General features: G+C 51.6%; 1 protein-coding gene across 6 annotated transcripts in view; it reads left to right on the forward strand.

Annotated features, from left to right (window-relative positions):
* The window catches only part of MTMR14 (myotubularin related protein 14), a 59,638-nt gene that overhangs the window by 13,533 nt on the left and 18,519 nt on the right, over positions 1-27,586 (forward strand). For 3 of the 6 annotated variants that reach the window (XM_045023008.1, XM_045023011.1, XM_045023007.1), the window contains exons 3-16: positions 1,944-2,052; positions 9,698-9,773; positions 10,575-10,635; positions 12,137-12,259; positions 13,727-13,800; positions 16,907-16,977; positions 18,174-18,248; positions 21,295-21,361; positions 22,523-22,608; positions 22,986-23,062; positions 23,352-23,388; positions 24,387-24,457; positions 25,217-25,302; positions 25,494-25,632. In XM_045023008.1, the coding sequence (XP_044878943.1) occupies positions 1,944-2,052; positions 9,698-9,773; positions 10,575-10,635; positions 12,137-12,259; positions 13,727-13,800; positions 16,907-16,977; positions 18,174-18,248; positions 21,295-21,361; positions 22,523-22,608; positions 22,986-23,062; positions 23,352-23,388; positions 24,387-24,457; positions 25,217-25,302; positions 25,494-25,632 (1,152 nt within the window). The remainder of the gene's footprint in view (positions 1-1,943; positions 2,053-9,697; positions 9,774-10,574; positions 10,636-12,136; positions 12,260-13,726; positions 13,801-16,906; positions 16,978-18,173; positions 18,249-21,294; positions 21,362-22,522; positions 22,609-22,985; positions 23,063-23,351; positions 23,389-24,386; positions 24,458-25,216; positions 25,303-25,493; positions 25,633-27,586) is intronic. The other 3 variants (XM_045023010.1, XM_045023012.1, XM_045023009.1) reach the window with 1 other exon arrangement.

A 27,586-nucleotide genomic window follows, 5' to 3' on the forward strand; every position in this document is an offset into this window, starting at 1 on the left:
ACCTTCTGAGACAGGTTAGTAACTGGGTAATAATTATAGGCTAGAGAGTGCAGCTTATGTTTTTCCTGTAATCTTATGTTTCCAAATCCTTATACTCATTTATATTGGAATCTCTAGCTCAAGCACTATTACATACCGATCTGTTTGGTTTCACTACAGACACGTCTAAGTGCCTTGTGCTAAGGAGAGAGTTGCACTGAGGTGAAACCAGTGAGCTGGGAGGCCTGCTTCCATGGAGGCAGTGGATTGGTGCACATTGCAGGTGCCTAGAAGATAGGGGGTTGTGCACTCGAGTGTAACAAGGTGGGGTGTGTAAATTACTAGCCTGCATTGGGACAGAGCGGGGCTCCGGGGGCCAGAAGCAGAACGCCTGTCTTACTAGCAGCCAGTGGCAGGGGAGTGTTTCCTTTGGTGGGCTTCCAGCCCTTCACTGCCGCCTGCTCGCACTGGGAGGATCTTGCCCAGACACTGTGACCCAGGCACCTCTTTGGCATTGCGCCCAGGGGTACCTGAGGGTTACAGAGATCCCCTGGTTTTGGTGTCTACCTGCTAGTCCCCCAGAGAATGTCATGGAAGGTCTCCAGCGAAAGCCTGTGTCTCATTGGTCAGATAAATCATTGCGAGAGGCATGTGCAGTTAATGTGTAAGAAGATGTGTAAATACAGGAAATTATGTCTTTAAGGCCTTGTAATTCTAGGCAGGTCACTCTAAGGTAGCGTGCTTTGAGAAGAACGTTGCCAGACAGGAGGTGGTAGACACTGATTGCCCTAGCTATGCACTGAGTACCGTGTGTTTTGTGTGTTACAGTAGACGTCTGTTAGCATCCTAAGACAAATGCTAATGAAGATCTTGTGGAGATTTTAGAAGGAAGTTAACAGGGAGAGGTAAACAGTGGGGCATGGGGGGAGGAACCTTGTTTTCAGGTGAAAGTCATATGTTTGATCTGGTATTTCTTGGGGGTGGAAAAAAGATGCCCTGGCATCCCTCACTGAGGAAGTAAACTGACAGTGGGTTTGCTTCATGAAAAGGGGATCTCAGCCAGGCTTGTCTGAAAATGCTGCAAAGAACTTTGGGTAAGAAATGTTTTTGGACAGGAGGAGAACTTGTTGGGTGAGTTTAGACCATAGAAAGTGTGGTGTGAGTTTGTCTATTAACCTTTTGTTTCCAATACAGAAGAACCTCGGAGTTTAACACAGTACTGTGATCTATTTGCCGTGTGTGTGTGTGTGTGTGTGTGTGTCTCCTTTCGGATCCAAATGAGTTGTGTGGTTGACTGCTCAGTTCATAACTCTGGTGTTCGTAACTCTGAGGTTCTTCTGTATTTGTTTTCTATTGCATGAATCTCTGTTCTTTGCTAAATAAACTTGTACTTGCTTTCTTTAAACACACACCACTTAGATTTGTTTAAAGTGGAGCTGTAACGTAAGGTGGGCTAATAAGCTGCTGTGTCCTGTTCCTTTGAGAACAGCGGTTCTGGTATTTGCGTGTCTGGTGGAGCAGGGGCTGTTTGGAGGACTTGGAGTGTATCTATTGCTAACCTGTAGAGGGGCAGAGGAGCACAAACGAAGGAGTGTTTATGCTGTCTGTCCCTGGGGTTGTCAGGGACCCGACCCCTGGCAGGTGCAGACAAGATGGTCTCACAGCCTTGCATATACCTCCAGGGGCGTCGCACGTGACAACAGTCTTTCTACACACCTAATACTGCTGCAGTGAGTGTCTTCAAGAGCAAACCGAGCAATTGCGTTTCAGCACCAAGAGTTTGACTTAGGTGCTGGGAGCACATCCATCTGATTACAAGCCAAGTAGTTTCTCGAGGAGTCCCCTGGCTCCTTGACTTTATAGCTGGCTTTTCAGCTAAAGGGATGTGGGTGCTGAGATTGTGGCCAGAAATGTGGCCACCATGATGATATGAGTTAATGGGGACTCTTCTCTCTGTTTGATAGGTTTGAGAGCACTGTGCAGGTCAGCAAACTGCAGGACCTCATCAACCGCAGTAAAATGGCCAGATGTAGAGGACGATTTGTCTGCCCGGTCATTCTGTACAAGGGAAAGGTAAAACTGCATAAGCACATTTGTCTCTGTTTGCTTTAACTTCAGGAATGTCCTTTCTCCCTGCATTCTGAACAGTGTTTACTGGAGCTGTGCGGAGGCAGGTCTTTATGGGCCATCAGCTCTCCTGCCCCCTCCATGTTTATTCCTGGGCACAGACTAAAGAGCCCGGTAAGTTGCCTTGGATCAGTGATGAAGATGGTCACTGCTTGGGGCTATATCTGCTCTCCAGGCCCCAAACAGGTGGGATTTGAGCTATGACCCTGGAAGCTGGGCTTAGGGGGAAGAACTGCGCTTGGATGGAGCTCTCACACTAACTCTGAGAACAGCATTAGAGATTACAACAAGTTACTGCTTCATCAAGCAACTACTCTAGTGTGCCAGGGTGCCAAACAAAGCCTCATCTGGCATCTCACTGAACACCAGATTCTTCCTGAAGAGCTAGGGAAATTTGGGGGGGTTGAGAGGGAGGGTTACCCTTCTCTGTAGCCCTGTCTTTGCTGGAAAGATACTCTCAAATAGTTTATTGTGGAGGTGTGCCTCAGAGGTTGTTCCTGACCAGATTAAGTAGCTTGCTGTATATGCACTGCGGGAAGGCAAGATCACAGAGATGGCCTAATGGAGCTTTGTCTCCAATGTCCATGATTCTTGTATTTCTGTTATCCCAAGGGAGCTAGGACTATTGCTTTTCATCTCTTGAACTGAGACAGAAAGGGATTATGGGGCTACTGGAGGGACGAGCTCTGTGGTCTGAAGTGGCCAGTGTATGGATTGATATCCTGAACCTCTGCTGGGCAATAGTGATGGGGCTGGAGGTACAATGGAAGTTCAGACTTAAGCATAATTGTAACGTTCCTTAATTGGCAAAGCCCAAAGAGATCATAGTGACGTTTTTGGAAAAGACGTTACATAGAAGGGAGTTTGCGGGACACTGTATGTACCACAGTTCTTCTTCAAGTGATCACACGTGTCCATTCCACTGTAGATGTGTGCACGCCTTGTGCACAGTTGTCAGAGCTTTTTCCCTCAGCAGTACCTCTTGGGTACCTCGTGCTACCGCACGTGGGTATAAAGGGACACGCTGACCCCAACCTGCCTCAGCTCCTTCCTACTGCCAGTGACAGTTGTTGGTGCTATGATCTTTGTATCTACATGTCGTCACTCTGTTAGGGTACATGGTGCCTGTAGTGTAGTTTTCAGTCTTGTATGGTATATCTGTAAATAGATGGTTACAAGACTAAATTTGAACAGTATTTGTTAGCGTAGGGTTACCGGTGCCTGGTTGGGTGCTGGGCTCAGTACCGGACTGATGCCCCATTCTCTTGGCTTCAGGGCCTGCTGTTCATGTAACAAGTCTATGCTAGTGAGCGACCCACACCCCAGCTGCATTGAGTGTTGGGGAGAAATGCATGAAAATGACAAACGTCGCCTTTGTAGAGGGTTCAAACCCCACTCGAAAAAGGACAGGGCTGCCAGACTCCAGTATCTGCTTATGGAGCCTGTGTTTCATCTGCAGTCAGAACCTGCCCGCTCCGAATGGGTATTGAGCATGTGCAAGTGTCACAGCTGGAGCGTGGGTGGTCTGACTTAGTGGTTGGAGCAGGAGTCAGTCCACGTCAGATGCTGGGAGGTCAGAGTCCAAGGCAAGCCAGAGGGCAAAACTGAGTGTCAGGAGGCAGGCAGGGTCAGGTTACCAGGAGGTCAGTAGCAAGAAGCAGGTATTGCAGGGGAAGCAGCCCTAAGGAGGGAGATCCCATTTGCATGGAAAACTTCCTGTTCTTGTGCTGGGTTTATACAGATGCTGTGAACCAGTCAGGACCCCCAGCTTTCTGCCATTTGGAGTCCAGGACAGGAGCCCTCTTTCCGGGTTCAGTCGCTATTCTGGCAACTGTTAGCAGGTCCCTGGGTGGCAGGTTGGAACTTACTGGCTCCAAAGAGCCCTCAGGACCTGGGTTCAAGATCCACAGTTCCTAGCATCAAGTTGGTTCGGAGTGCTCCCCCCATCTGCATTGGTGGGGCCTAAGAAGAGACTGTGTAGTGGGGCTTCCAAGCCTACCAAGGAGGCACTGAGAGGATGCAAGGACTCGGAGGGGCACTTAGCCACACCCTCAGGAGTAATCTGTGAGCCAGGAGGGATTGCAGGCTCCAGAACCCAGGAAGGGTCTGAGACTCTCTCCAAAGGACGAGCAGGCTCAGGAGCCCTTCGTGGGGCCATCTACAGCCAAGGCTTTCGAGGCAGCCAGGGAATTGCTTAACTTGTTGATGCTGGCTTCTTGCATGATTCAGGAGCCTCGCCTGGTACCAGTACTGGAACTACATGCTCCTGCGGTCCCAGCTCCAGCCCCAGAGCAATACTGGTACCGGCAGCTTCTACTCTTGCGGCACCTCCGCATGGGATTCTGTCCATGCAAAGAAAGTACCAGTGTGAGATTTCTAAAAATAGCTACAGCACTCTACCCAAGGTTTAAGAATCAGAATTGCCTTCCAAAATCTGAGAAGGACAAGGTGTGGAGCATGCTTTCAGACGTTTGATGTGGAAACTACAGAACCCGAACCACCAAAAAAGAAAATCAGCCTTCTGCTGATGGCATCTGACTCAGATGATGAAAATGAACATGGATCGGTCCATGCTGCTTTGGATTGTTATCGAGCAGAACCTGTCATCACCATGGATGCTTGTCCCCTGGAATGGTGGTTGAAGCATGAAGGAGCATATGACTCTTTAGCACATCTGACATGTAAGTATCTTGCAATGCCAGTTACAACAGTGCCATGCGAACGCCTGTTCTCACTTTCAGGTGACGCTGTAAACAAGAAGCGGGCAGCAAATGTAACCAAACTTGTTCGTCAGAGTGATTGGCTGAACAAGAAGTAGGACCGAGTGGACTTGTAGGCTCTAAAGTTTTACATTACTTTATTTTTGAACTCAGTTATTTTTTTGTACATAATTCTACATTTGTAAGTTCAGCTTTCATGATAAAAAGATTGCACTACAGTACTTATATTAGGTGAATTGAAATACCGTATATACTCGTTCATAAGCTGAATATTTTTGGTAAAAAAGTGACGCATCAAAGAGCAGGGGTCTACACCAAAATTTGATGATTTTTAAACTCTGTGGAATCATTGAATTGAATTGAATATCTAATATATTGTTGTTTTGTTTACCTGGAGCATCTGCAGGCATGGAGCCCCTCAGCTCCCTGTGGCCGCACTTTGCTGTTCCCAGCCAATGGGAGCTCCGGGAAGTGGCGCCACTTCCTGCAGCTCCCATTGGCTGGGAACGGTGAAGTGCAGCCACTGGGAGCTGAGCGGCTCCGTGCCTGTGAATACTCCAGGTAAACAAAACGACCAGGCCCGCCAGCAGCCTACCCTGATGGGCCAGGAGCCAAAGTTTGCCAACCCCTGAAATACAGGGTCGGCTTATGAAAGGATCATACAGTTTTTGCTATTTTTACCTATCCATCTTGGGGGGTCGGCTTATAAATGAACAGGCTAATGAACGCATATATACAGTATATTATTTCTTTTGTTTATTACAGTGCAAATATTTGTAATAAAAAATAAATATAAAGTGAGCAATGTACACTTTGTATTCTGTGTTGTAATCAATATCAATATATTTGAAAATGTAGAAAACTTCCAAAAATATTTAAATAAATAGTGGTGCAATTAATCGTGATTAATTTTTGTAATCGCTTGCCAGCCCTATTATTTTCACATAGCAATTCACCAGAGCCCCTGAAAATATCTGAGGTTCATGTTCAACCGATTCTCCTACCAATTTGCAGTACTGCCTTTTGGACTGTCAGTAGCCCCTCGCATATTCATGAAATGCATGGCTGTAGCAGCGACATTCCTGCAAAGGTCAGGAGGCCATGTAATTCCTTACCGGGACGACAGGCTGGTCCAGCTCTTAGGTACTCTCCAGTGTAACCACTATTTGTACCACTTTTGATGTGCTGGAGCTCCTAATCAGTACAGAGAAATCCACTCTGTGTCCTGTTCAAAGAACCGAATTCATTTGGGGCGGGGGGGGGGGGAAGAGAGTCCTGGACTCTACCAAGGCCAGGCTTTCCTGCCAGAGCCAGGGTTCCAGACAAAGTGGGTCGTTGCTCTAGATCTAGAGGTGCACTGTCACCACAGTTCAGAACAGCCTCAGTCTTCTAGGACTCATATGCACTTATATGCTATGGCATGACAGACTGCACCTCCAGAGCACTGCAGGGTTGGCTAGCCATGGTGTGCTCATCATGAAATAGGCCTGCTTGGGTCTTGTCCTCCCTGTACTAATGGGTAGAACGTGCGAGGAGTTCCCTTTGCCCCTCCACTACAGACTCTCAACCTAGTCACAGATGCATCAGATCTAGGTTGGGCAACCACTTAGGTCCTGGTCAGCCTCAAGGCCTTTGGTCTCCCCAGGATCTAAGTCTCCATATAAATATCAAGGAGTTCTTGGCCATCTCTTTGGCTTCTGTGGCATTCCTTCTGCATGCCGGGGTGGGCAACACAGCAGCCATGTTCTATGTAAACAAGCAATGTGGGGAGGGGGGTAGAAGGAGGCTTGTCAAAGTTTTATGCCAGGAGACGATCCTCCTTTGGGATTTCTGCATCACCACTTCCATCAGTCTGAAAGCTGCTTACCTTCTGGGAGTTCTAAATGTCTGGCCGACCACCTCAGCAGGTCGTTTGCAGGTCACCACAAGGGGTCTCTTCGACCAGATATGTCCAGGTCCATTTTCTAGCAGTGGGGAACTCCCCAATATGGTTGCAACAAGAGAAAACAAAAAAGTCATCTTTGTTGTTCCCAAGTGGGTCACAGCCCCGGTTCACTGAGAGACGCTTTCCTCCTGGCCCAGTTGAGAGGTCAGCTGTATGCCTTCCCACCAGTTCCGCTCCTGCCCAAAGTCCTATCTGAAGTCAAGCAAGATTCTGCTCGCCTTATTCTAAGAGCCCCTGCATGGCCCTGTCAACAGTGGGGCTAGTAGAATTGAAAACCATTGATCAGACCTCCGCTGCTACTCCCAAGAGATGTGAATGTGATCTCCCAGGGCCACGGCCACTTCCCTCATCCCAGCCTTCAAGCCCTGCACCTGACTGGATGCCTCATGGCTGACTACCCCAAACGAGTTTGCTCTCAGGGGGTGCAGGAAGCCTTCAAGTATGTCACGTAACCTTGATAAATGGAAGAGGTTCTCTGTCTGGGCCATACAAAGAGGTACGCCTCCTATCTCAAGCTCCAAATTGCCATTATCATGGACTGTCTTTTGTTTCTGAACCAGGAAAGTTAGCTCTTAGTTCCATCAGCATCCACCTGGTGGCTATCTCAACTTTCCACCCTCCTGTGGATAACCAATCAACTTTTTCAAACCCTATGTCCATCAGATTTCTAAGAGGTTTGCACAGATTGTACCCACAGGTTCATAGCCCAGTTCCACAGTAGAGTTTAAATTTAGTGCTAGCAAAGTTGATGGGCCCCCCGCCCTTTAAGCCACTAGCAACTTGCTCTCTGTTATATCTGTCTATGAAAGTGGGTTTTCTGGTTGCTATAACCTTGGCCAGGAGAAATGAAGAGCTGTAAGATTAAGTATCAGAGTCTCTCTGTACAACTTTCCTTAGGGACTAGGTTTTCCTTTGACTGCACCCTAAATTCCTGTCTGAAGTGGTTTCCGAATTTCACATGAATCAAATGATTTATTTCCTGACTTTCTTTCCAAAGCCCCAGTTGAGTAGAGGGGAAGAAAAGCTCCATACTCTAGATGTTAGAAGAGCTTTGGCTTTTTATTGGATTGGACTAGATCTCTACTCTTCGTCACAGTGTCAGGCAGAGTAAAGGGCCACCCAGAGGGTCTCTGCCTGTATTCATTTATGCCACTGATTACTCAGAGGTGGAACATCAGGTGAAGAGATGGCTCGCTTGAGCAGGTCACAGGCAATGTTTGCTGTCTTTCTGGCTTGTATTCACATTCTGATATTTGTAGGTTGGCAACCTGGTCAGCACGCCATACGTTTGCCTCTCACTCTGCCATCTCCCATCAATCTAGAGGCAATGCCAGATTTGGACAAGTGCTCCTGCAGTCTTTGAGTAGAGTCCAAGCCCACCTCCACCTCAAACCACGCGAAGTGGACGTGAGCAATCACTTGAGGAAAAAACAGGTCCCTGCCTGTCCGTCATGGTTGTTCTTTGAGACGTGTTGCCCATGCCCATTGCACTGCTTGCCCTCCTCCCCCTCTCAGTCGGCATCTTTCCCGGGGAGGAAGGAGCTGACGGGGGCGGGGGAGTGTGGTTCTCTATAGCTGCATGTCGTGGTGTGAGGCACAAGAGGGCTCTCAAGCTGCCCCAACAGGGAAATCTCTGGAGGGGGAAATCTCCAACTGTGCGTGAGGTGCACACGCATCCGGCGAAGTGGGGATTCACCCCCGAAAGCTCATGCTCCAGTACGTCTGTTAGTCTATACGGTGCCACAGGCCTCTTTGCTGCTGTTACTCCTGGGCGCATCCTGTGCCAAAACATTAACAATTCTGCGCGCGATATTTACAAATTCTGCAAATGTTATTTGTCAAGATAACACTACATAATCACGCCAGTTTGAGTTATTTTGGTAATTTATTTTGAAATACCTGTCAGCAAGTATGTCTGTAACAATACAGACACACACACACACACATTCCCCCAGGAGTAGAGAGTTAAAGAACCCCCTATGACAACTCCGTTCCTGTTTCTCTGCCCCCACCCCTCCACCGAGCCCAGCTGGGCCTCCCCCAGCCAATATACCTGAACCCCCTCCCCCCAGAGCCCAGCTATGGTCCCCCCCAGCCCAGATACCTCCGCTTCCCCACCCAGGGATCCAGAGGGAGAAACAGCCTGATGCTCAGTCCCAGGCTTGCATGGAGTTTCCTGCCTGCCACCCTCTCCTTCCCCCAGGGCATGCTGGGAACCCCCTAGCTTCTCCCCCGGCCCCTCCACCCCAGCAGTGTCGTCTAGGTAAGAGCTGGCCTCTACCGCGTCCAGCAGCCCCTAGTGGTGGCTAGCAGCACTGCAGCCCATTTCTGTGGGGGAAAGGAAATTCTGTATTCTGCAAAATACTGCATTGTGCAGTGGCACAGAATTCCCCCAGGAGTAGCACATGCACCTACAGTGGAAGAACATGTGCAGCACAGCTCGAAGAACTATGGTAACCGTCTTTTGTCTCATGCTGTCTTACCTCAAACCCGTTCATTTTGGCTTGGCTAGTACAGTGTCATGTGGACTGACCTTGCTGGCCCTTCAGAACGAGTGAATCGATGTCATCAGTTGTTTGGGGGGGGGGGAGATGTAGCAAGGTAACGATTGGGAAGATCAGGTTCAGCCAGTATGTTATCAAAACTCCAACATGACTAACTTAGTGAGAGTGAGGAAGATACAGGCACTAGAGGTCAGCAAGGTGGTAAGAAATAACCCTGAAATTCATCTGGAAAATACACAAGCTAATGAAAAATAATCCAGACCATAGCGGCTCAGTTCCAGGGAGAAACCTGTGAAGCGAGAATGGTGAGATAGAGGGTGCTCAGTGGACAGAAACGAGGCATGGGCTTTCGGTGTACATGGGCAGGAGGCCTGCGGAGGAATACAGCGTCTATAAGTTGTTAATAACGACATTTTCTCCAGCATGTCTGTCGGTCAGCGACCCTGGCTGGATGGGGGGAACTGTATGGACGTACTGGGTACAACTACATTTTCTCAGGTAAGTGAGGCAGCATAGATACTTGAGTGGGCTTGCCAGTGCCTGCAAATCAGTGTGAATATAGCACCTGTGCACATTTGGGGGGGGGGGGCAGTATATAATAATCCGTCTGGTATGGTGCCACCTAGAATATGGGGTCTATTTCTGGGCTCCTGAGTACTAGAAAGGTATTGATACAGCTGAGTTCAATGAAGAGCAGCAAAAAATGTTTGTGGGATGGAGGGGGTGACTTAGGGAGATCAGTATATCTAGCTTGGTTAAAGAGTGGCTGGCAGGGAGCAATGATCTCAAATATTTGAAGGGCCACTAACAGGTCGAAAAACTTGTTCTACTACATGGAATAGAACTAGGAACAAGGCATAAAATCTAGGTTTAGGATTGTAACTCTGGTAATGGTAGCATGTATTAGTCTATGAGAGTCTCAAGGGAAGTGGTAGGAGCCCATAACCCGGGTCTTCTAAAACTAGACTGGACAAAACACTAATGAGCATGGGTAATTTTTCTGCCATAGCTGCCAGGGAATGGTTCTGTGATCTGATGGCATCTTTCCGGTCTGGATTCCATCCTGGAACAGACCTGTCTAGGTTGTCCAAACCCTCTCTTGCTCTCATGAGACTGATGGGCTTGGTGTGTGGGACAGTGGGGTTGTTTCTGGCTGGAGATGGTCACAGCTGAGAACTCTTTTAAGTGAGGTGACAAAGGCAACTTGTAACCCACTTGGATGTGAAGTGGGAGGGAGGTTGGAGATGTTAAACAAGCCTTGGCCTCTAATGCATGGTCCCTGCTGTGGCTTACCTGCAGGGGGCTCTGACGATGCATGGGCTGATACCGAAGACCTTTCAGAAGAAGATTCTGTGTTCAGGTCTGTATGTGGTATTTGGGTTGGGGGAGAGGAGTTAAGAGCTGATGGCTAGTTCAGCCTCTGAATTTCCAACTCCTTCCTGTCTAAACTGAACCGTGGGATCAGTGTGGGGTCACTGCAGGCTGTGGGCTCTTGTTTTCCTTGTTCATACAGATGAGCCCTTCAGAACGTCTCAGGATGTAGGTACAAAAACTAAGACCTAATGTGCTAGCACACTGGGGCCAACTAGCTAACTAAAACCTCCCAATCTCCCACCGGAGACTGAGAGGGGGAGGGACTGGGGCAGGCAGATCCCAAGTCATTAAAGAGGCTCCTAAATTACGCAGAAGTGGTACTTCTGGATCTAGCAGGTGTATAATCCAGACCGAAGAGAAATGGTTCTGGACCTCTGCTTAGAGAGGAACAGGCTGCATATGTGACTGCAGCATGGTGGTGGTTCGGGGCTGGAAGGAGGACACTGAAAGTAGCACCATTCTGCCTGCCAAGCTGCCGCTGACGTACCTGGAAGGGAAATCCTGCCGAATTGAGACTCGGTGGGTGGGAGAGCCATGTGGGGTCAGCAATGCTGAAAGACCTATGGGTGATGGCAAACAGAACTAGACAGGTTCACAGCACAATACGGCAATGCTGTATAAACGAGGCATCATGTTCACACTGTTGGACTTGAAGCAGGAATGAATTCATGGAAGTCCTAGGTCTGTGTTGAGCAGGTCAGACCAGTCTATCAGGGGTCCCATCTGCCTGTTACATCTGTGAATCACACCAGGAAGCAGCTAGCCCCGTTCTCCAGTTCTTGTTAGGCTATGGCTAGGGGGCTCCATTCACTTCTCAGCACTGGGTTCTGACGCTTGCGTGTTATAGTTACTTGGAACATAGAATCATAAACTATCAGGGTTATCCTTGAGAGAAAGTGCACAGTTTACGCCCTGGAGCTACCCCACCTGCAGAGGCAGCACCTGCATTCCTGCCCTTTTCCGAGGCTGCCCCAGGCAGGACTGCAGGTGCTGCCTCTGCAGATGGAGTAGCTCCAGGGCGTAAACTGGCTTCCAGTCTTCCAGGAGATTCTGCTTTCTGAGCATATCCAAGTCTATAGGGGAAAGGCCTCCAGCCCTTGAACTGATGCTTGCTTTTCTTGCTTGGCTGCTGTGCACTTTCTCTCAAGGATAAGTACATCGCAGAAAGTCACACAGGTTCTGAGATTCAGTCTAATTCCTTGTTATAAAATTAGCCCTTAACCCCTCTGAGTTCTTAGTGAGCAGTTGGGCAGTCGTTGTAGGAATGAATGGCACCAGCTTGCTTCTTGGTTGCAGGTTTCTGCTGAAGGGGTCCAGAAGCCATTACTGTGGTGTAGAGTAGGAGAGCTCTGGCTAGTGCGGCTTGAGTACTGCTACTGGAGCTCTACTTCAGCAAGTATAATCCAGTCTCACCACAGCCCTGGGAAGGAAATCGAACCTGTCTGGGTGGCCCTGAGACTCTTGCTTTCCCTTGTACCTTGTTGCAGGAATGCAGACTCCCAGCTGTTTGACAAGGTCCGAGGACATGACATCAAGCTGCTTCGATACCTGTCTATCAGATATATCTGTGACCTAATGGTGGAGAACAAGAAAGTGAAGTTTGGCTTAAAGTAAGTATGGCGTCCTTTGTCTATATGTGGGCTTTGGAATGGAGCTGCTGTTTAGATTATGCAGACCAGTGACTAAAGCAAGCACAAAAGTCTGACTTCCCCTAACTGCATCCCTCGTGGCAGGGCCTTCTAGAGATGTTATCCAGACATTCAGCCAGTGCCTTAAAGTGAAACCCCAGAGGTATCTGAGGCTGTACGTCAAGGTCCTCTCTTCCATACCCAAGTCGAGCGTGCCAGTGCCGTTGTGAAGATGGGGTGAATAGCTGCTTAACTTTGCTGTCTTCTGCAGTCACAATAGGTTCCTGTTTGTCCTATGGCTTCTCTGAGTAGGGAGTGGGTAGGTGGATGTTCTGATCCATTGGGCACAATCCCACATGGCATCATAGAATATCAGGGTTGGAAGGGACCTCAGGAGGTCATCTAGTCCAACCCCCTGCTCAAAGCAGGACCAATTCCCAACTAAATCATCCCAGCCAGGGCTTTGTCAAGCCTGACCTTAAAAACCTCTAAGGAAGGAGAGTTCACCACCTCCCTAGGTAAACCATTCCAGTGCTTTGCCACTCTGTGAGTGAAAAAGTTTTTCCTAATATCCAACCTAAACCTCTCCCACTGCAACTTGAGACCATTACTCCTTGTTCTGTCATCAGGTACCACTGAGAACAGTCTAGATCCATCTTCTTTGGAACGCCCTTGCAGGTAGTTGAAAGCAGCTATCAAATCCCCCCTCATTCTTCTCTTCTGCAGACTAAACAATCCCAGTTCCCTCAGCCTCTCCTCATAAGTCATGTGCTCCAGCCCCCTAATCATTTTTGTTGCCCTCCGCTGGACTCTTTCCAATTTTTCCACTTCCTTCTTGTAGTGTGGGGCCCAAAACTGGACACAGTACTCCAGATGAGGCCTCACCAATGTCGAATAGAGGGGAACGATCACATCCCTCGATCTGCTGGCAATGCCCCTACTTATACAGCCCAAAATGCCGTTAGCCTTCTTGGCAACAAGGGCACACTGTTGACTCATATCCAGCTTCTTGTCCACTGTAATCCCTAGGTCCTTTTCTGCAGAACTGCTTCCTAGCCATTCGGTCCCTAGTCTGTAACAGTGAATGGGATTCTTCTGTCCTAAGTGCAGGACACATCATAGCTGTGATGCGACTTCCTCCTGTGAGGCTAGTTGGTGCAATGATCAGGAGACTCATTTTTGAGTGGGGGTGTCCTTCCAGTCTGTGGGTGGAGGAGTGACTGGGAATGCCTCCCCTGGGATTCAGCTGAGCTGAGGGTGTGACTGTCCGTGAGCTGGACTCTTACTCCACAACTGGAGTCGGGGCTGTTCTGTCATGTAGGAGGAATTGCTTGACTATGCAGATTCTTCTAATTGGACAGATGGAGTGGCTCTCCTGCCCTCTGGGAGTTGGTGCCTTTGTGTTGAATGCACTAAATACATGCACTGTTCTCCTCTCATCCTTCTCAGTGTGACGTCTTCCGAGAAAGTGGACAAAGCTCAGCGCTATGCTGATTTTACCCTCCTCTCCATCCCATATCCAGGTACAGGACTGATGTCCAGAGGGACTCCAAGGGCCAGGTGACAATCTGCTGGTGGGGATTGGGAATTGTCTCTGTGTGTGGTGAGGCAACTGGTAGTTGCTGGATCTTTCTCTTATTTTCTCTGGAGGGGGAACTCCTCTCCTGATGGCAGCAGGGGAGGGACTAGAGGATGCAGCCAGCACCAATCTGCATTGAGCCCTACTTGTGGTGGCAGAAGGGTCTCCAGTGCATGGAGGAGGTCCCAGAGATGTAGCTGGGTTCAGAATCTTCCTCTGTGTATCCAGCCAGGGTGCTGCAGCCCCACCCCAGGCTGCATGCTTGGGAATTTGCCATGGAACCCACCTTTTGATGGAAAAACATTTTAAAGACGTTTCTAGTCTTTGTCATTCTGAAGAGAACTGCCATGCTAGTCTGCAGTGCAATGCCCCGAGACTGCAAACTGGTGTGAACTGCTCCAGTTGGCCGTGCTGGCTGTGTTAGCTCTGGAGCGTAGCGAGGGCCCTTGTCAGTTGCTGGTTAATACTCATCACGTAAACACAAATGGAGGGGCTCAGCCTGCCCATTGGTGCTGGGTTCAGTTACATGACTGAGTGTACAGAGGGTGAGATGGCTCCTTTCGGGGGGGAGGGGGACGGGACTCTCGGGGTTCAAGGCTCCATCCCTCTGCTCCTGTCCACAAAGGAGGGGATGAAAGGGAAATTCATTCCCCCTATTGCAAAGCATCAGCTGCCCCAGCTGCTGCTCCAAACCCAAGCTCTCTCCCCCTCCTCTCCCTTGCCAGACCTCCCAGCATGTCCCCCCGATGTCCTACAGTGAAGGTGCAAATTGAGACAAAGACCAGGGACAAAAGAAAACTGGGGGGCTGCATTAAAATAAGCTCTGTAAACCAAGCTATGTACCAAGTTTGCTATGCCATATAGTCAGGGTGCCAAGAAATGAAGCCAATGTCGCTGTCTTCTGGGATTAGCTCCATAAACATCCGCCTGCCACTTCTACGCAACTTGAGTACCTGTGTGTGCAGCAGAGTTTCGGCCCAGCGAGCCATAATGTCCCCATGGCCAGGTCCGGTGGCTAATTCTGTGAAGGGTTTAGACAGAGGAGGGAGAATTGCACAGGAGGCTGTGAAAACGAAATGCTGCTGTGTTGTGGGGCCTGGCGCACCCCACTTATAATAGTCACAGTGACATCGAAACACTCCTTCCTCTCCTTGTGCCCGTGCAGCTGCTGCCCTTGGCAGCTCCTCGCTTCCATGCTGGAGTCGTTCAGAGTGTTGCCTAATCACAGTAGTGGTGTGGAAGGAGAGTAATACTGTGCATTGCATTAAGCCAGGTGCATATACACACAAGCTGAGCAACGTGGCGAATGGGTGGTAAAACTTGGTGGAAATACTCAAATTCAGGTTGCATTGTAAGAATTTCAGGTTCTTAGACTGGCTTGCTCTGAGCTGGAGTTTCCAGAATGTAGTGAGCACATGTGTTGAAGGAGAGGAGTCTGTAGATGTGTTTATGCTCCCATGATTCAAATGGCTTCCTCTCATTCATAGAATCATAGAATATCAGGGTTGGAAGGGACCTCAGGAGGTATCTAGTCCAACCCCCTGCTCAAAGCAGGACCAATCCCCAACTAAATCATCCCAGCCAGGGCTTCATCAAGCCGGGTCTTAAAAACCTCTGAGGAAGGAGATCCCACCACCTCCCTAGGGAACCTATTCCAGTGCTTCACCACCCTCCTAGTGAAAAAGTTTTTCCTAATATCCAACCTAAACCCCTCCACTGCAACTTGAGACCATTATTCGCAGACATCTGATGTGCCCATCGTCGCAGAACTTAGGTGCCAGTTCTCACTGCCATCACTCTGAATTGGCTCTCTGGACTTCTTCTGTTTGTTGAGTTGCCAAGGGGGCTTTTCAAACAGCAAAGTGTCTAGGAGCCTCTTACTGGGGTGGGGGTGGTGGGATTGGGTCAGCCATCATTTAAGCCAGATTTAAGTTTTATATTAATAATTACGAGAGGGAAAAAAAAAAGCAATGTCTGATCCTTTTTGGTTCCTTGGTTGTGAGCTCTCTGGGGCAGAGACCATCTTGTGTGCAGTGCCTAACACAGTGGGGCCGTGATCCCTGATTGGTCTCTGCTCACTACCGCTGCACAAATAGTGGTTCAGAAGAGCTCCTGCCTGGGGCAGTGTGGTCTGCCAGAGTCTGCAGACAGCTGTTAGCACTGCTGTGCAGAGCTTTGCCAAGCAACATTGAAGTGACTCTCACTGCTTGGTTCTGAGAACTCTGGGCAGTAGTGACCTGTGCAGATGGCAGCAGAGTAGTAAGGTGGCTCACAGGAGAAGAGGACCCAAAACACATAGGCTACAGGAAGTGTGGGCTAGTGGGTTTCCCCAGTCCACGAGGCGCGGGAGAAAGGAGGAGAGGTCTCTTTCCCTCCCAGCAGTCAGTGTGTACCAAGAGTTTACACTGACCAAACGTGGGGTTGTCTGAAACTTGCTGGGCTTCCCCCAGGGCATTGCCTCTGGACCTGCTAGTGTGGGTGGGGACTCAGCGCCCCTCTTCCCTGTAACTGGCAGTCTCTGGTGTGCTCCTCAAGTCCTACTGGAAACACTTACCAGAGTGCTCCTGTGAACATGGCGCATGTGCCATGTTCGCTGACCTCCCCTCAGGGTCACTGCAGGTGTGGGGCTCTGGTGCTCAGTGCTCTCTCCTAATGTGCCGGGCCCTTCAGTCCTGGCTGTCCCCCGGGCTCTGCTGAGGCACTTCAGCCCTGCTCACAGACCTGTCAGGATCTTTCGATACAGCCTTGTGCTGGTCCTGGGGGCTGGGGCTCGCTGTGTGAAATGTGCTGTTTGGGAAAGGAGGGATATCAGGGTCCCTCAAGCTCCAGACGTGCTCAGTCTTTGGCGTTTGCTCTCTCCGAGTCATGCTTTGGAGCGTTGCTGCACGCTGGGCTGATTCCTGCTCTTTAACTCCTACGGACATACTGTTGCTGATTCGCTTGGTGCTCTGGGGCCTCTGGCTCCTGAGCTAAGGCTGACAGTCCCAAAGGGGCTTTTGCTGCTCGTGATCAGTTATCTGCACTGTCGTTTATTACCTCTTCTCTTGCAGGCTGTGAATTTTTTAAGGAGTACAAAGACCGGGATTACAGAGCTGAGGGTCTCGTATTTAACTGGAAGCAGGTACCAAGATCTCTCTGACGGGGTAGCTCGCAGTTCTGTTATGCCTGGCAACTGAATTTGGGTTTTCAAAATAGCAGGTGAAGTCTGTGCTTCCTCCCTGGCATGGGAAGGGAATCAGCAGCCCTCAAACCAAACAAATGGAGGGCATCTCTGAACGCTAACTCCTTAAAGAGTAGCTCAGGCCAATGGTCCAGCCTCCTATGGCAAGTGTGGTGTTCTGGTGTCCTGGTATCCAGCAACATGGTGTCATCATGTAATAGATGTCCTTTGTATTTGGTTTGTCCCTCCTTCATGGGAGGACAGGGGACAGGCCTTGGGGACCCTTGAACTCACTTGGCTGTAGGGTGTACTGTAATGCTCCCCTCTCTCTTGTGGGGCAGACAGAGCGTAACGGAAGTGATGTGGTCTGCCCCGATGCTGGCAGTGCAAGGAGAATGGGAGAGAATGCCTTGCAGCTATCAGTCCTGGCGTCTCCTCTTTTGGAGGAGCATGCTGCAGTGCAAGGGGAATGTGGGCGTGAGAGCGTGAGGGAAGCTGTGTGTTGGGCTCTGGTAATAACCCAAGTCATGAGAATTTCTGGGGTGGTGGGCGGCGGGCAGCACGTTGTGATGTGTGGAGTATCTGTGGGAGCTCCTTTGTACTGTAGGGTGGGAGGAATATGCTGCTCTCGTCAGAGGAATGGTCTCTCAAAGCTGAGATGACGTTTCCAGTCTCCAAGCACTGTGCAAGGGCATCACTTCTTTGCTCATAGAATGCTGAGGGACACTGCGGACAACTGGTTTCAGCTCTCAAGCAGCCTGTGTTCTTGGGTGGGAGTGGCTCTGGGACAGCTCTGCAATGGAGAACCCCTGAAATGGCTGGAGACTGCTTTGTCCCCAGCTGTCTCCTCTCCTGATCGGGGGAAACAGTCACGGTGTGCGCCAGTCACTGCAGCAGGTCCTAAGCATTTACCTCATGGCAGGCGTCCCCATCCAGAAGCGCTCTGTAGCCCTCATTAGGCAGAAACAGTCGTGCACTGGTAGCATCCAGAACACGAGCAGTGATCAAGTCACTCCACAGTTTGGGCTACTGGGCCCTGTTCCGCTAGAAGCATCGTTCGTCCCTTCCTGTTTTGCTGTTTGTAACTGGTTACCTCCCAATGGCTTCTCTTCTCTTCAGGAGTACTCTGTGATTGACTGAGGTGTGTCTCTTTGCAGGATTACGTAGATGCTCCATTAAGTATCCCAGTGTCTCTGACTCGGTCTTTGAACATTGACTGGAGTGAGTACCAGGTGAGGAGTGGGGTGCTCACTGGTGAATTCAGAGTAAGGCCGGAAGGGGCCATTCTGGTTCTCTAGTCTGTCCTCTTGCATGGTGCAGGTTGTGCATCATCCCCCGGTGAGTCTAGGTGGCAGGTTTAGCTGCATGCTCTGCTGGGATGGCTCCCCTGGCGGCAGAGCTCTGCGAGTAGGAACATGCCTGTCACACAAGTGCTCAGATCATGAGGCTGTCACTCCCTGCATCTGAGAGCAGGGAGCTGCATGTACAGAATGAGCCCTCCCATCACTGCAGGTCAGGCAGTTCCATCTAAAATGCCACTGCCCAAATCCTTTCCTGCCTCTGTGCCTCCCGCCCCATCAGTGCTGCTTCACTGGGGTCCTCGCGTCTGCATTTGCTCTTACCTTCAAAGTGCGGGCGCTGTGTAGCCGCCTTTTGTGTCCCCACCACTCTTCCAGTGATGCCAGCCTCCACTTCTTTCTCTCCTGAGCACCTCCATGCTGTCCTGTGTGCATGGAATGGCCTTGTGGAATCCTCTCTCCACCTTCGTCTGCTCTAATCACTCCAATACCCCCTTGCAGCATTGCCTAGAAAAGCAGCTGACTTAAACCCCCAAACCAGAAATGTCACTAACATGGGGCATTCCTGGCCTCAGCCATTTTGCTTGCATGCATCGGTGCCATTGCAAATTAAGCTGGGCAGTGGGGAGACAGCAACATGGCTGCCTGTTTTCTAGATGGGTTCAAAATCCCCAGAGAAATAGGCAGTTCTGTTCTAACATGCCCCATGTTACTGTCCCTCACGCATGGCTAACGAGGCCCTTCTTGGATTTGAAAACGACATCTCTTGGTTTCAGAGTAGCCAAATAGTAGCTGCAGTAAATTACCCAATCCCAGCTATACAGGCCTAGCTTGTGTAGGCGCACAGGGTGGGTTCATGGAGTTATGCCTGTGAAAGGAACGTGAGACGTGCCTTCCCCAGATGGGCCCACAGAGAAGGTGTTCCCGTTTGACGGATTGCTGAAGCGATGACCCATCCTGCTCCACAGAGCCCTCAAGGTGCGATTGTTCAGTGTGGTGATGGCCTGCGAAGATGGTGTACATACAAGTGATTGTAAAATACATGCCACACTATCACGTCACTGGCATAGCTGGCATTTCATCCGGTTCTATTGATACATCACCAGCAAAAAGCAAAATCTGGGCCAAGTGCCGTAAATGCCGAGTGTTGTGCGCACGCCATACCGCGTTCACTAGAGACTTCCCGAAGGAGCGTGCCTTCTGTGGCACTTCCGGACAGATTTCATTTGCTACTGAAAGATTATCAGCCAGGGCTTCTTTCCCTCTGCCCTTCATGGTGCCAGGTGAGTCTGTGCTCTTGGTTCAGACCTGCAGCATTGTCTGTAGTCAGTTCAGACAGGAACATGGACAACTCTTCACTTAACCAGTGTGCTCCCCTCATTCACTACTGCAGCAGCAGCACGAGTTACCTCTGAGGCTCCCACGGCTTCCTTAGCGCTGGCGTTTCCACGCCGCTAGAGTGCAGCGGCACTACAGGCTGTTCCACTTCGCTTCCTGACGTTCCGCAGCTCCCTCAGCCTCTCCGGTTTTCCATGGCAAGTTGTAGTACAGAAGCGCCTGGCACACTCCATCCTCCACTGCTCGCCCTGGAGTACTAAGAGGCTCTCTCAGCCTCTCAAAGTTGGTGCCATTATTTGTCAAAGGATCAGCAATGAAAATACTAAATACCAACATAAACAACAGGAATCAAAAGTAACCAGCAGTCTCAGAGCGGAGCCAGTCAGAGCACAGATGCCCTGGAGCACAGCTGACTCTATTCATCAGAATACCAGGCAGGCGGATGAACTCTGGGAATCGCTCACCCTAGGTATCCTGACAAGATATGGGGGAGAGCAGATGAAAGGCCCAACCTAAAATGTTGGGAGGACATGTGCCCCTGCCTCCTAGACATATGGTGTGTCCCTTTCCCCCACTTACCTGTTTCTGAGATTGCAGAGCAGGGCAGGTGTCTTTGTACGTCTGACCGTCACCGAGCGCTTTTGGGTGCTACTGCAGTGTTCTGTCTGCTGCTGCTGGAGCAGGGCTGAGAGGAGACTCTGTGCGTTCGCTGGCATTGGGGAAGATTAGAAGGTTCGGTTGCCTGGACCCTCCATGCCTTCCCCAAACGCAGCCTTGCTGGGGTGGTGAGTGCAGGCTGCCAAAGAGGCAGAGCCCCCTGCAGTCAGTCACCACTTGATGGCCAACTGCTGATGGGCTGTGATCGTGCTAATAGGGCAGTGGAAGGGTTTTGTTTAGGGAGGTAAAATATCTGCTTCCCGTGTCCCTGTAGCATTTGAGCTGTCTGGATTGAGCCACCCTCCTGTGCTACTTGGCTCAAGAAGTCTGTTACCTGTCTGTGGAGCAAGGGGAGGGGGTCACTTAGACAGGCTTGTCTGAGCCTTGCAGGCAGAGCACTCCAGTCACAGGGGAGGCTCTCCTAACCACAGCATGCCTGTCCCAGCACGCACTGCAGCTGGAACGCCACCGCTCAGTCACCCTTCCCCCGCATTTGGGGTTTTGGCAGAAGTGGGTCGGCACCCAGTAGAGAGTTCTTTGGCTCTGGGTCATCGTCCTGAACATACTGTGGCCCAGGGGGAGCTCAACCGAATGTCTGTATTTCCTATGCAACTTGGTCCGCCTTGCTGCTGCAATGGCAAAATGGGTTCTGTGTCCTCCCTTTAGTCAAAAGAACCTGTTCTTGGAGGTTTGAACACCTTCTTGGGGAAGTCCTGTGAGCAGCAAAATTGCTTTCATTGCCCAGCCCCTGGTCCCAATCTCTGCCTTGTCGGCAGGGTCTCCTGGACTGCACGGCTGGCACCTTGGCAGGCCAGTGGGAGGCCGGGTAGGGAGGGGGAGGACTGCCCCCTTGGATATTGCCATGGGATTGTCTTAGCCCTAGCGCCCTCTTCCTGCATTCGGCTGTGGAGAGAGGAGAGCAGGTTCCCTATGCTGCAGGGCAGTGGTTAATTGTATGCAGGGCCTCACCTCCTGTTCTCCACAGAGCTGGGACCTGGTGCAACAGACACAGAACTACCTGAAGCTGCTGATCTCACTCATCAATGGGGACGGTGAGGTTTGCGCCTTCTCTGCATTCCCAGCTGGCTCTGTGGCCAGAGCGTATGGGCTTTCTCCAGGGCACTAACACTGCCACTGTCCAGACCTTTTAGAGAACGTGACTCTCTTCCTGCCCCTTGTGGGGTGTTGTCCTGGACTTCAGTACTCAAAGGGGAGTCCTGTTACCCAGGAAAATCCCAACCCTTGGACGAGGCCTCTCCTTCCCCACTGGCAGGGCGGCTGATTATGTAAAAATCAAATTGTCAAAGGCCAAGGTCTCATTTCCCCCCAAAGTGAGTTAGACCCCAGCTCTGAGCCTCCCTGGTGCGATGAGATGGGCGCCAGGTCACTTTGGTGCTTTTGAAGGCTGTGCGCTAAGACTAGGGTTTGTAGAAGGGAAAAGCCTGATGTTCCTGTCTTGCTGGGGCCGTTTCTCTGGGTTTGGCCTCAGAAGGGTCTCCTTTTATCTGTTTCATTTTCATTCTCTTCTTGCCAAGCCCCTTAGCTCGGGCTGGTGGCTTGTAGATCTAGAGCAGTGTCAGACACTGCACTCCGCACTCGCCGAGTTAGAGCCGTCAGATCTCTGCCAACACCCTCGCAGCCTAGCAGGAGCCGTGGGTGACTTAGCAGCCAAGTTGTGTGCTGCTGCCACATGGCCTGTGCCCTGCGAATGGTGTGTATAATGGAGGTGGTGGTGGCGGCCTGTTCTTGGCCACTCTGCTCTGTGGAGATGTCGTCACATCTCTGGGGTGAAAGAGGGCCTGCTGCTCCTGGAGCTGAGGTCTAGCTCATTCAGACTGGAAAAAGGATGGAAATGCTCACCTCAGGCAGGCTTGGTGCTTTGATTGGTGAGGGGCTAGGGGAGGTGTAACTGGCCAGCTGTTTCCCCATCATGGGGATTCCTTACTCCTAGCAGCTGGGGAGACTAGGATTGCAACAGTTTGGCATGACATGCTGAATCCAGGGACTTTCCACGTCCTTCATTCTGGAGACAGCCCTCGCCCAAGAGGACGTTCTAGCTAGTAAGGCCAGTTGTGCTCTCCCTTCCCTCCCCTGCAAACAGCCCTCGGTGCTGCAGGGGGGAGGCGTGCAGTGAATCACGGGGCTAGTGTAAGTAACACTCCATTCTTCTTACAAAGCTCTCTCTCTCCCTCTCCTTCCCGCCCCTGGAGCAGATGACAGCGGGCTCCTGGTACACTGTATATCCGGCTGGGACCGAACCCCTCTCTTCGTCGCCCTCCTGCGCCTCTCCTTGTGGGCTGTGAGTACAGAACGGATTTGCTGCGCCTCGGGGAGTGACAGTTTGGGGGTGGCTGAGCAGCCATGTGACCCAAAGAGGTTCCTAGCTACCAGGGCAGCGTCTGGAGAGGGGTGTGGGAATGGGCTCTGGAGGCACAGCCTGGTGTGCTGGCCTGTATTGAGGGGGCAAGGTAAGGCATTTGCTGCTTTGGACCTGAGATGCTGTGTAACGGAGATGGGGGCTGCTCCGCACCTGGAGGGGGGGACCGAGCCAGCTGGACGTCCCCCTTTGTGGTGCTGGAGACGCTCTCCTTGGCGGTTCCCGGTGGCGCTTGCACCCTCAGCCCCAGTTCTAGTGGCTGCTGCATCCCTGAGGCTTCCCTCCTCTTTCCTTCCCAGGATGGGCTTATCCATGCCTCGCTGGAGCCTGCGGAGATTCTTTACCTGACAGTGGCCTATGACTGGTTCCTTTTTGGGTAGGTTCGCTGAGAGGTGCAGACGCTGCCCAGGGCTGGGCAGGCTCTCAGAGGGGCCCTCTCATGGTCTGGTTAGGGGGTGACCTGCTTGGGTTGAGGGAATGGCTTTCCTCGGGGGACTTGGCACATTTGCTTTGAGCTGCTTGCCACCTTGCTGGGCGGGAGGGGCTTGTACAGGTTCTGCCCAACGCCTAAGGCCGCTGCCTGTGCCTGACAGCTCATGGCCTGGTCCTTCACTGCTCATTCTCATCCCTACTTTGTGATCTCCTTTCCCTTGCTCTCTTTCCAGGCACATGTTGGTTGATCGGCTCAGTAAAGGAGAGGAGGTGAGTGGCCCTGCAGGAGGCAGTAGGTGAGCAGGGCCTGAGTGCAGTACCCTACCACTACATAGCAGGCTCAAGGTAGCAGCCGTCCTTGCAGCTCGGCGTCTCATTGATCTGGCTGGGCATCCATTGTCGCCAGGCCTTGGCGGTATTAGGACTGTACCTTGCTTCTGCTCCTTCCTTGCGTGTAAGAACGCTGTCCTGGGGCCCAAGGACTGTGGGTGGATTAGATCTTGTAATCTCGACGTGTCCGCTGTTAGTGCAGCAGGCCTTCCTTACCTCATCTCGGACAACAGTGCCCGGAGATATAATGGTTCGGTTCAGCTCTGAGAAGGGATGCTTCAGGCTTCTGAATTCAGAGTGCTGAAACATAGTTAGTTGAGAAGTTGTTCACAAACTGGGCGGCTAACCCGCACGCCTCTCTTCGGGGCGCTCTGGCACCGGGGGGTTTAGAGCTGCTATTTAGCGGTCAGATGCACCACAGTCCTGACACTTGTGATCCTTGCAGATAAGCTGTCCTGTTGCTGTCATTCTGGCAAGAGACATTTGTGTCAGGCGGTGGGAGCCGTGTGGGGCACAGCCAGATCAGAGAGCAGGCTGTGCCGTGATACTTGGTGTTTGGGAGGTCACTGCTCTCCTGAGCGCCCCTATTCTGCTGCTGGGTGACCCTCACCCTCTGGTGCTGCATTGGCAAGGACACGGGACCTGTCCTGGCCCTTCTCGACTGCGGTGGGCCTTGTGTGAAGGTCCTTGGCCCGTTCAGCAGGCAAGGGTGGTGGTACCACCCCTGGGGGGAGCTTCCCCACTCAGATCCAGGGCAAGCCAGCAGAGGGCTCTGAAACAGAAGGCCCAAAACGTGACCGTGGCTAACGCTGGACTCTCTGTTGGTAACTGCAGGTGCATTGCTGTCTCCTCCCCTCAGCATCCTCCCCCCATTAAAATAAGAGGCTGCAGCCCCTGTGAATTCTTATCAAGCTTCTCTTCTCTCTCCCTTTGCGCAGATTTTCTTTTTCTGCTTCAATTTTCTGAAGCACATCACCTCGGAGGAGTTCTCTGCTGTGAAGCTGCAGAGGTAAGCAGCTTGTGCCGGCTGCTGCCTGGACTAAAGAGCCAAGCAACTCGTTAGTGCTGTTACCATGGGGAGATGGAAGCCCTGGTGTCCTGGCCCAATTTCCCTTAATTTATTCTGCACTCAGAAGACTGAAGAATTGGGCCAAGGCTTGTGAGGTGCACACGTCATGCTTGGAAAAGCTGCCCAGGCTGAAATGTGCTCTCAGCTGAATGAAGTGTCTGTGGGGTCCATTAGCCCAGCTGAGTCAATGGCCGAGAGGGCTCTGACTCGCCTTCTGGCCACGCAGCAAGTCCCGTCTGTGGTGCTCTAAGAGAAGGGCCTTGGGGGAGCAGAGAGGGCTGGACAATAGCCCCTCGGTGTGTAAGGATGGCAGAAATCCAGCCCCTCCCTGGAGGAGGCTTCTAACAGCTTGAACTAAAGCTCTCTCTGCATAGGATTCTGCCAGGTCCCTCCAGGCTGAAGGAGCTGAGCGCGCTCCTCCGGGGGTAGCAGCACATTGGACTGCCTCATGTCCGCTCCTCTGGAAGGGGAATGTTGGGACCCATAGCACTCCAAACACCAGTTCTGTCCCGTGCCAGGCGAGCAGAGGGACAAGCCCCATTCTGTTTGCCGCCCTTTGCTGCCGTGACGGGTCGAGGGTCAGTTAGTGCTCTGAGATCCCTAAACTGCACAAGCCCCTCTTCGCTGGCTCGGCCTGGCAGGATGGCAGCAGACGTCCCGTGGCTCTGATCCTGTGTAACCGTTTCCCATTCCCCCCAGGAGGAAGAGCCTGCTGCCTGGCTTCACGGTGGAAGAAATCTGCATGCTCAGTGAGTGCTGTCCCGGAACGCCGGCCACTCCCCTGGGTGCGAGTACAGAGCTCGGGGCTGAATGGGTTTCTGGGGGAAGTGCCACAAGCTGTTTGTTTCTTTCTCCATTCCACATGCGTGAACCCCTCGGGCACCAGCAAGGATGGGGGTGGGAAGTAGGATGGGGACGTGGCTAATCAAAGGCTCCCAGGCTTGGCTTCAGTCTGCTCCTGTCTTCCTTCTTGCAGAGCAGAGGGATCGGGGCAGCACCACGAGCCTGAGCAGTGACTTCTCCCTAGTGCTGGAGAGTTCACCAGGAGCAGCTGGGAGCTTCACCTCTGAGGCTGTGGAGCTGATGCCAGCTGGCGCACAGACCCAGGCCGCTTGGTAAGAAGCCACCCAAGCACCTGGCCAGGGCATAGCAGGCAGGGGCAGGTTCAAGCTGTTCCCTTGTGCAGTGCTCAGAAGGTGGCGTATTGAGCAGGGAGTTGCCATCCCCTCGCTGAGCGCCCGCTCCATGTGGCACAGGCACCAGCAGGACACTGCAGAGAGCGAAGGAAGGAATTCAGCTGTAGCACTAACCTGGGCCCGTGCTACAGAGCTCCAGGGCCTTCTGTTCCAGGAGATACTGAGAATGCTCCTGCCGTGAGGGGCTGCCGTGTGCTTCCGCGGGAGGCCTTTGCCTACAGCCTGGCCCATGATCTGAGGACAGAGCCGCTGCTCACATGGCCTAGGCCTGCTTTGTTTGTTTCTGAAATGCACTGAAATCACATCAAAGCCTGTTGTTTCTTGCAGTCTCGCCTGCTGCAGAGCTGCGGGTCCGTTTGCCCCAGTGGTTCCATACATGGAGTGACTTTCTTACTTCCCATTAGTGACTCTGCATCTCCCAGGGGACTTGGGTGAAGAATGATCACTCCAAAAGCAGGACTTCTTGGAGCAGTCCTTGCTCCCCGTGCACCCAGCTGGCATCTCCTCCCACTTCCGCAGTGTGGAGGTGCCAGCTGGAGCCGGGGTTAACCTTGTACAGTATAGCTGCCTCTATAAAGCCAAGTACCTGGCCTGGGGGCTGAAGCTGGCTAGGCGGTTGGTTACTGTTCTTGGAGATGGCGCCAAAAAAGATTGCAAAACCCTAACCACTTCTCCTTAAAAGTGACGGGAGAGAGTCTCTCCTAGGTCTGGTTACCCCTGTGGCTGATATGAAGCCACAGTGGTGAAATTAGGGTCAGGAAAGGGGGTGTATCTGGCAGACTCACTACTGTAGGGGCAGCTGGGTTTGGGGATTTCAGAGCCTTTCTCTGGGGTTGCCCCTCTGAGTTTAATTTCTTTCTCTCCTCTCCCTAAACGCTTGCTGTGATGCTATTTTGTGCCGCAATTATTTTAAATTAAATCTGGACTGTGCTTGGGGCATCTGGAAATGCTCTGGGGGAGAGTAACCTGCGGCACGTTTCTGGCAGCCCAGGCTTCCTCACGCCTTGTGCAGGGAAATGTTTAACGAACCTGGGGACCATGAGAACCGGGATGAGAAGGCTGAAACAGCACACTTGCGTACTTGACCTAGCGCAGGGTCACCTCTAACATGAGCGACTGTCTGTCCACAGCGAACCGACTGTGACAAGTACAAAGCAGCCCCTCCACCCCAGGGCTTGGGTAATGGCCAGTACTTCATAGGACCCACAATGGTAGGCCACAGACTCAAAACCTGAAGAGCATTGTTCCTCCCCCAGGCGCTTCCTGTTGAAGCAAAACATGGACTAGCCAGGATGTATTGGGAAGGCTAGAGGAGGAAACAGCTGCTGTTCTTGTGGGGTTGACTCACACTTGTGTGTTTTTGCTTCACTCACTCACTGTGGATGCCAGGGGGCTGGGGCATTGCTGTGGGTGCCAAACAATTCCACGTACATGTGTTCTGCCAAACGTGCGGGCTCTCCTTGCTTAGGTAGACACTGAGATCCCTGCAGGTTACGCAGGGAGGAATGTTGGCAGAGTGCTCACACCTGAGGTCCATAACACGTCGTTAGCAGCTGAGGTGTGGGACATTTGAGGCTGGTCTACAATAAACGTTTAGATCAACATAAGTATATGCTCAGAGGTGTGAAAAACCTGAGCACCGTCGCTGTGCCTGCCTAACCCCCAGTGTAGACACAGCTCCGTCGACAGAAGAATGCTTCTCAACCTAGCTACTGCCTCTCGGGGAGCGAGAGCTCCTCCAGCGTTGGAAAAAACCCTCCCTGGCTGTGACAGCAGCATTGCTGGGGCACCTCAGCCCCCGTGGTGCAGACAAGCCCTTGTGGGGTGAAGGGAGGACATTGTGTTCTCCTCCTCTGTACAAAGAGCAGGGTTT

The sequence above is a fragment of the Mauremys mutica genome, chromosome 7, assembly GCF_020497125.1.
Source record: "Mauremys mutica isolate MM-2020 ecotype Southern chromosome 7, ASM2049712v1, whole genome shotgun sequence".
NCBI classification, from domain to species: Eukaryota; Metazoa; Chordata; order Testudines; family Geoemydidae; genus Mauremys; species Mauremys mutica.